The following is a 9,224-nucleotide window of genomic DNA, read 5'->3' on the forward strand; positions in this document are numbered from 1 at the left end:
AAATGGTAATCTCCCTTGACCTTCAAGGCATTGGCTAGTTATGGTAACAATCCCAGAGACATGGGAAGAAATTGCTGGGGCCCAGGCAGAGATCTTTAAATCTTTGCTAACCACAGGTGAGGCTTGTGATTATTGGAGGATAGTGCATGTGGTACCTTTCTTTATTCAAGACAGACTGTAGGGATAAGCCAGGGTCAGGTAATTACAGGCTAATGAGTCAAATATTACAGATAGGGAAAGACAGAAAAATCATGAGGGGCAGGATTAATCTGCATTAATCCTGACAGCCAGGGATTACACAAAGATATACAGAAGGGCTTTGTTACGGTCATTGACAAGACACCACATGGGAGATCTCCAACAAATTGGGTTGGTAATGGGAGGTAGAAAGTGATATTGGAAGTTCTTTTTGAATGACTCAGGCTTTTTATACTAATTGTTTACATTAATGATTTAAATACAAATGCAGTATGAGTACTAAACTTGCAAGACAGTAACATTTTTGTTGATAGCTGAGAACAATCGTAGGGTACAGGACAATGCCGATCCCTTGATAAATGGCATTAAGTCTATTAAGAGCACTTTGGAAGGACCAATAAGGAATGGACTTACATAATGGATACTAGGGTTCCAGGGAATAGTGAAGAACTTAGTGTACAAGTCCAAGGATCCCTGAAGGGGGCAGCATAAGTACATCAGATGGGAAAGACAGCAAACGCTGCAAGAGCAGGGAGGTTATAGTAGAGTTTTATAATGCATTGGTTAAGCCACAGACAGGAGTACTGTGTGCAGTTCTGCTCACAGTATAAAAAAATATAACTGATAGAATGCAAAGGAGATTCACCAGGATGTCACCTTGGCTGTAGCATTACAGTTATGAGCAAAGGAGATTCGCCAGGATGTCACCTTGGCTGTAGCATTACAGTTATGAGCAAAGGAGATTCGCCAGGATGTCACCTTGGCTGTAGCATTACAGTTATGAGCACAGATTGGGTTTATTTTCATTGAGGCAAAGGATGCCTAGAAAAAACCTGACAGATATGAGGGATATAGATCGAGTAAAAGATGGGGAACGTTTCTCCACGGCAATCCAAAATTAGTCATGGTTTCTGTAAGGGACAAGAGGTTTAGACTGGATCTGAGGAAGAACATCCAGTGTGTGGTTGGAATTTGATAAGCACAGACTGAGTGGGAGGCAGGGGCAGATACTCTAACAATATACAAGTATCTATGTAAACACTTGAATTATCAGCACATTGTGGGTCAAGAACTGGTAAATGGGATCAGTAAAAATATGATCTACCGAAGGGCCCGTGTGGCGATACAACACTAAACCTCATGAAATGACACAAATTCTTTAGTGTAACTTGCATTTATACGTTGCCTGTTTGAGGAACAGCCAGCCCATGGGATTACAAAGATTTACAGAAAATCCGTTACAAATTGCATTAAGTTTTGTCCTTTAAAAAAACATGGATTATGCCACTAAGGAAAATTTCACCTTTACCAAGGAAAGCAAGCACTGCATTTGTATTTAAATGAGTCAAAAAATCATTTTTATTTGGGAGTGGCATAAGCACAAAGTCCAATCACTAATAACAAACCAAGTACCAATGTTCTGGCGATAACTAACATGCAACTTTGTAAAGTATAAAACTTGAAGCCTTTGCTCAGTAATAAGCATCTTTTCTTTAAGTATTATATCCAATGATTAAGCACTGAAACCCACAAAATGCTGAGGGAATACTGCAGATGCCTTGATTTGGATGATATGTGAAACTGAATTTCCAATTGCTATGTTAGGTACAGTAAATAATCTCATGATAGTTTGAGTGCTGGAAGGTGCTCCTGCTCTAGAACCTACCTACCTTTCAACTCATCACTACATCAGCTCTTTTGGTCATGTACATTATTGCTGAGCAGAGCTTCAAGTGTAAAAGCTTCAAAGCTGTAAGTTGGTCCAGAAATTAGACCCTTTTAATTAATTGAAATTCAAAACACAACTATTGAGTAACATATTTTGCACTGTGTTATATTTTTGTGCAACATTGGCGTCTTGTGGGATTTAAAACTGCCATACTGGTGCACTTAAAGATAGATGCAGATGATTAATTGTATATCAGTGTTGGTCTTTAAGAAGGAAAAAACAATTATTACCAGAACATTGGTTTTGGTTTGTTTCTAGCGACTGGACTTTTTGCATATACCACTCTCAAACTAAAATGTCATTTAGCTCAATTAAACACAAATGCAGATATTGCTTTCACACGGTTCCCCAGAATACAAGAACAAGCAAAATTCAAAATGCAGTTCATTGTAAAGCACAAAGATGTTAAACAAATTCAAGTACCTCCCTTTTAACACATTCACAATATTCAACACCTTAAATGTTTGAGATAGAGATCAAAAACTGAGAATAGTTTGCTGTTGCACATGATTTGGATCCAAATCTCTAATGTACAATTGTGATGCCACCAAAAGGAAGCCATTCAGTCCACTGGATTTATGGCAGATTATGAACCGCCTACTCTCCAATGCCTTATCAAATCAAGAGACATTTTGCCGCCAGTGTAAATTAATTCTGAGTTATGGAGGGGGAATTGTTTGGAGACAGGGAAAAATGTGCATTGTTAAATAAATAATCCTCCAAACTGATGTATAAATTGTTCAAATCATGGCTAGAATTCACAAAAATACACAACCAGCTGAGCTTCAGAAATGGCAGTCTAAATTAATTACGTGGTCAAATGCCTTTAAGTACAAGTTTCTGTACAATATTCGCAACCATGAAACAAAATTTATATTGGTTGAAATCACCAATTCAGGATGGATTAATAGCTTTAATAAGTGCTGAAGAAGGCCCAAAACATTGACTGTTTATTCATTTCCATAGATGCTGTCTGGCCTGCTGAATTCCTCCAGCATTTTGTGTGTGTTACTTTGGATTAATAGCTTGAACTATTTTCCCACACACTGAAATTACTCTACATTCAAAGTCAAAGATCACCTGTCACTAATATGAACATATCTTAGTTTGAGAATTCACTCATTTCCAATGTTAGCTGTAAATCTATATCACTCTGACAAGAGCACTGTTTCATTTTGGAAAACTGATTTAAAAAGTGGTAGCAAAATAAAAACAGAAAAACATGCAGCAAAATTATATTTACCGCATTCTTCCAAATGTCGAACAACTGCATGGGTATCAAAATAGAATTTTTGACCTTCCACCGAAGACATTCTTCTTGAATTATAATGCAGAGAGATCACTGACAAGCTTAGCCCTAAAATAACATTGAAACAACTTTTAGTCAGGAAACACAAATAGCTAAAAAATTATATAAATGCACATTTATATCAAGGCTGCAATTTATGCACAACAAGTTTCCATAAGCAGCAATGTGATGATGATCACATTTCAGACACATCACAGATTCACAGATGTACAGAATGAAAACAGACCCTCCACCAACATTCTATGCTGATGATGATGCCTACCTATGCTAAAGCCTTTTGCCTGTTCTTGGTCCACATCCCTCCAAACTCCTCCTATCTGGGCAACTGTCCAAATGTCTTTTCAACATTGTAAATTCACCTGCCATCATCACCTTGTATAACCACTTGAGAAATAAATATTGCTCTTCAAATGATGATGTTCTTTTACAGTCACCTGAAGGTAGCAAATTGAGTATTGATTGAACATTTCATGGATGATTGTGTGTATTGAGCACAGAACTCTTTCAACAGCACACAACCACTGTAAAATGATGAATAATATCTGAGCTATGGGGTGAATGGTGGGAATGGCAGGGTAAAGGAAGGGCCCACCAATTGCAAGAACAATAAAAACTGCATACTTAATGCAGCTGGATCCTCTAACTTGTTCCGTAACCATTGGATCAAGAGTTAAAACAAGCAGTAGACACAAATACAACACAAATAAATAATAATTTTATACAATGGTATGAATCTTCTAAGGAACTATCCATGCAAAAAGACCAGCACTGATCTCCATAACTGAGACTGTAATACAAAGGAAAGAGTGAATCAAGTCATGGGAGAATGTGACAGCTCCACCAATCAGCAGCACTATAGCTGATCTTCTAATTTAGTCCTGACCCAATTACTCTCAATTTCCTTAAATACTTGGTGATTAAGCCTCCACTGCCCTCTTTGATAATGTCTGAAGACATGCCACCGTTTATGCAAAGAAATTTCTGCTCACCAGCCCCGAGCCATCAATTCGCCTTTTGTTTTTAAGGCTCATGCCAGGTTGATTTTTAAGACTGATTCCAAGCATCCAAATCTATCCTGTTAAGCTCCATAAGAAGTTTGTGCACTTCAATGCAATCACTTCCCATTCTTCCAAGCACAAGCCCAATCTACTCAATTTCTCCTCATATGACAAATTACTACTCCGAGGATCAAGCATGTGAACTTCTGCCTCATTTCTCATTGCACAATTGTATCCTTCTTGGGTAAATAAACCAGACTTCTTACACAATAGTCTACATTCCCATTTAACCAGGGTCTTAAACAACTGGAGCTAGGTGGCAAACCCCACCTTATGAGGCAGGTCAAAGGTGGTATACCGATTATGCTCTGCCACCAAATCTCAAGTCTATTCATTTTAAATCAAAAATAGCTGCAAGGGGTAGGGAAACAAATTATATTCAACTTTTATTTAGAGATACAACATGGAACCCAACAAGCCACACTGCCCAGCAACCCACCTACTCAACCCTAGTGTAATTTCAGAACAATTTACAATGGCCAATTAACCTACTGACCTGTATATCTTTGACACGTGGAAGGAAACCCCTGTGGTCACGGGGAGAACTCCTTACAGACTGCGTTGGAGTTGATCTCCAAACTCCAATGCCCCAAGCTGTAACAGCATCACTTTAATGGAATTAAAACAAGAAAACTGAATTAATTGCTTTCTAGCTCAATTTTTAGTATAAATTTCTTAAGCATTACGTTGCTTGACAGTTTTGACTGCTAGCCTAGGGGTTGACTTAACCAGCAGCTTATTATTCTGAGTAGCATTTATTCATTATCTCATGTTCTCATTATTTATTGCTATTTATTTATACTTGCATTTGCAGTTTGTCTTCTGAACTCTGGTTGATTTTTCATTGATCGTGTTATAGTTACTATTCAATAGATTTGCTGAGTAAGCCCACAGGAAAATGAATCTCTGGATTGCATGTGATGATGTATCTAAACACTTCCATTAAAAAAATTTTGAACCAATCACAAAAACACATAATAATTATGCAAGTTCAACTCCACATCATTGCCAACATTTGAAATGAATGTCTTCAATGACAATTTCTCAATGAATGTGCAAGTGTCATATCATTTGATACTCTTTGGCCTTTACACCTTTGACACGACTCAAGTTTGGAATGCAATGGAATAGTCCACTTGCCCCCAGATAAAAGTTGCTTGAACAATATTTACAAAGATTGACCAGCAAATATACTCTTTCCACACCAGAACATCACAGTTGTAGTGTGTTTCATCTACAAATTGCATTTGTAATTATTTGTCAAGGCTATTATGACCTCACCTCTTTATTGCAGCACGGTAGTCATAGTTATAGAAAAGTAAAGCACAGAAACAGGCCCTTCAAGTCCATGTCAAGCATTTAAGCTGCTACTCCCATCAACGTGCACCAGGACCACAGCCCTCCATACCCCTACATCCATGTACCTATCCAAATTTCTCTCTGAACACGCTGAAACTGAGCTCACTCACGTGCATCACTTGCACACTTCCATACTCCCCCAACCCTCTGGGTGAAGAAGTTTCCCTTCATGTTCCCTTTAAATATACATAGAGAAATATTTGCAAGCAATTACATTCCCCAGCGATATCAACCAAATGTGAAAATGTATCATTATTTTCATTATTTCATTATTTTCATCATGACAGGATCAAAATCCTGTATACTATACTACTGCTATCAAATAACAGTATGGAAGAATCTACAGAGCATCTGCAGAAGTTAATGACCTACGAAATGTGGCAATGAAGGCGAGTATTTTTATCAATACTCATTCCCTGTATGAATGTCACATCATTGCAATGTTTGGGATAAGGGTTAGGACATGTAGAACTGAGATGAGAAAAAAAACTCCTTGTCCTAGAGAGTGGTGAATCAGGGAATTCTGTCCCACAGAAAGCAAGCGTAGCCAAATTAACTATATTCAATGAGTTATAAGTTCAGCATAGACTTAGTGGACTGAAGGACCCACAATAATGCTAGAAAGTTTGTGAACCTGTTAGAATTTTCTCTATTTCTGCATAAATATTACTCAAAATGTGATCAGATCTTCACCGAAGTCCTAAAACAAAAGAGAACCCAAATAAACAAATATCAGAAAAAAAATTCTTGTTCATTTATTTATTGAGAAAAATGATCCAGTATTGCATGTATTTGTTGGAAAAAGTATATGAACTTCTAGGATACCAGTTTATTTAAAGGGGACATCATTCAGGTGTTTCAAACAATGGGCTAACAATCAGGTGTGAGTGTGGGGGGCCCTGCCCTATTTAAAGAACATAAACCTGGGTCTTCACTATCAAAGTCTGATCTTCACCTTGCAGGCTTTTGGAAGTGTGCCATGCCTTGATTAAAGGAGATTTTTGAGGAAAAAAGTTGTTGATGCTCACCACGCTAGAAAAGGTTACAAAACCATTTCTAAAGAGTTTGGGCTCCACCAATCCACAGTCAGGCATGTTGTACAAATGGAGGAAATTCAACACCGTTGTTACTCTTCCCAAGAGTGGTCAGCCAACAACAAAAAAATCACTCTAAGAGCAAGGCGTGAAATATTCCAGGAGCTCACAAAGAACCCCAGGGTAACACCTAAGGAGCTACAGGCCTCTCTTGCATTGGCTAATGTCAATGTTCATGAGTTTACCATCAGGCATACACTGAACAACAATGGTGCAATGGTGTGCATGGCAGGATTGCAAGGAGAAAGCCACTCCTCTCCAGCAAGAACATTGCTGCCCATCTAAAATTTACTAAAGACCTCGTGGATAAGCCAGAAGGCTACTGGAAGAATGCTCTGTGGACAGTTGAGTCCAAAATATAACTTTTTGGCTTAAATGTTATGTTTGGCAAAAAGCAAACACTACATTCCAGCACAAGAACCTCACCTCATCTGTGAAATGTGGTGGCCCTGTCATGGTTTGGGCCAGCTTTGCTGCCTTGGGACCAGGACAGTTTGCCATCATTGATGGAACTACGAATTCTGAATTGTACCAGCAAGTTCTACAGAAAAATGTCAAGGTATCCATCCGTCTGTGAACTGAAGCTCAAGAAAAAGTGGGTCATGCAGCAAGATAACAACTCTAAACACACAAGTGAGTCTACCAAAGAATAGTTAAAGCAGAAGAAATTTCATATTTTGTAATAGCCGAGTCAAAGTCCCGATCTTAGTCCTATAGAAATATTATGGAAGGCCCTGAAGCAAGCAGTTCATGCAAAGAAACCCACTAACGTCCCAGAGTTGAAGCAGTTTTGTAAGGAGAAATGGCCTAAAATCCTTCCAAGCCAATGTACAGGACTGATCCTGATCAACAGTTGCTAGAAACTTTCAGTTGAAATTATTGCTGTACAAGGAAGTTACACCAGTTACTGAAAGCAAAGGTTCACATGCTTTTTCCCCACAAATACATGTAATATTGGTTTTTTTCAATAAATAAATGAACAAGTATAATATTACTGTGTTATTTATTTAATTGGGATCGATGTATCTAGTTTTAAGACCTGCATGAAGATCTGATCACATTTTAGGTCATATTTATGCTACCAAGCTACGCAGACATGCCCCTTGCACTTATTTGTCCAATTGCGTCTCCTCCATAACCTTAACACACATTTTGTTTTTCCCCCTTTTGTACTACCTCGTTATAATTATGTCATTATCTGAATTGCACGCTGAAGTTTTTCACCGTACACATGGCAATAAACCAATAATAAATGTGGAGAGATGGCCATTCAAAAGGTTTAATATCACCAGCAAATGTCGTGAAATGTTTGCAGTATATTCTACACGAAATGAGGGAAAACTGTGAATTGCACTAATTAACTAGTTAAATTCAACAAGTAGAGCACAGGTAGTGTTCATGGGGTCAATGTCCATTCATAAATCGGATGGCAGAAGCTGAATCGCTGAGTGTGCTTTCAGGCCATTCCCAGTATTTTCTCAATGTGTCCATGTCACAAATTCCTTCATTAATTCAGGAATCTCCAAACTTTGAAGGGAGTGCATAAGAAAAGTGAAGTAGTTAACAGTGGAATATAGACCCCAGGAGCCACCAGAGGAGAATGAGGTCGACTCCCCTCCGCTGCGGCTGGCTGCTCACCCCCTCACTCACCTCTCCGCATCTGTCTGCGGCCCACCGTGGGCTCCACCCTCGCCTTCCTACCCTGCACCTGCATGCAGCGCGGCTCTCGCGCTCCCGCTAAGCGCACACCATCGTCTCCTCCCCAAGCCGCCGTAACCCGGTACCCGGCCGCCGCAAACTGCAGACAGGACATCGTCCGAGGACCGGCAACCAGCGCAGGCAGCGGCCGCCATCGCCAGACGCACACCACCGTCATCACTGCCCAACGTCTGGCGTCATACCAGGCGACGAAAAGACGCGTCTGGCGTCATTCAAGGCGACGATGAGTCACTGCACGTCTCCAATATGTGCACAAACTTCGAGCTAATTTTCAAGTGGATCTCGCAACTTTATCACCCCCGCCCACACACATACCCCAACTCTGGCGCCTGCTGAAGCCACCTACTCTTATTATCGTGCCTGATTTTGAGGGCGGCTTCCACGGGAACTTCCCCGACTTTCCCCAGTCCTGCTGAATGGTTGACGCTGCCCGGCCTGTTGAGTTGTGTTGCTTGGATTTCCAGTATCCGCAAACTTTCTCTTGTTCGCACTTTCCAGTGTCGTGCTAATGGGTAAACTGATGCAATCGGACAGTTTCCGCAGGAGAGCTAAGATGAAACAAAAACTTTTGTTTGATATCTCCCCGACACTTACACTTGACACGATAAGCATCTACTGATACCGTTCTTCATTTTGATGCCAGCTTTCTCCGCTCTTTTTTTCGCAATCCAGACGAAAGGACCCAGAATCAAAGTCACTAATATCAGTTGTGAAATATCGATACAAACAGCTGATTCTCTCCAGCTTTATCTGTGTTG

General features: G+C 39.7%; 1 protein-coding gene across 3 annotated transcripts in view; it reads right to left on the minus strand.

Moving 5' to 3' along the window:
• Positions 1–8,647, minus strand: part of mcur1 (mitochondrial calcium uniporter regulator 1) — a 57,501-nt gene extending 48,854 nt beyond the window's left edge. Inside the window, exons 1-3 of one of the 3 annotated variants that reach the window (XM_073023927.1) lie at positions 8,398–8,533; positions 4,791–4,902; positions 3,171–3,284 (exon numbers count right to left, since the gene is read on the minus strand). In XM_073023927.1, coding sequence (XP_072880028.1) covers positions 3,171–3,240 — 70 coding nt within the window. In that variant the 5' untranslated portion in view covers positions 3,241–3,284; positions 4,791–4,902; positions 8,398–8,533. Of the gene's footprint in view, positions 1–3,170; positions 3,285–4,790; positions 4,903–8,397 lie in introns of all 3 variants that reach the window. The other 2 variants (XM_073023925.1, XM_073023926.1) reach the window with 2 other exon arrangements.
• Positions 8,648–9,224: the final 577 nt, after the last annotated feature.

The sequence above is a fragment of the Hemitrygon akajei genome, chromosome 20, assembly GCF_048418815.1.
Source record: "Hemitrygon akajei chromosome 20, sHemAka1.3, whole genome shotgun sequence".
NCBI lineage: Eukaryota > Metazoa > Chordata > Chondrichthyes > Myliobatiformes > Dasyatidae > Hemitrygon > Hemitrygon akajei.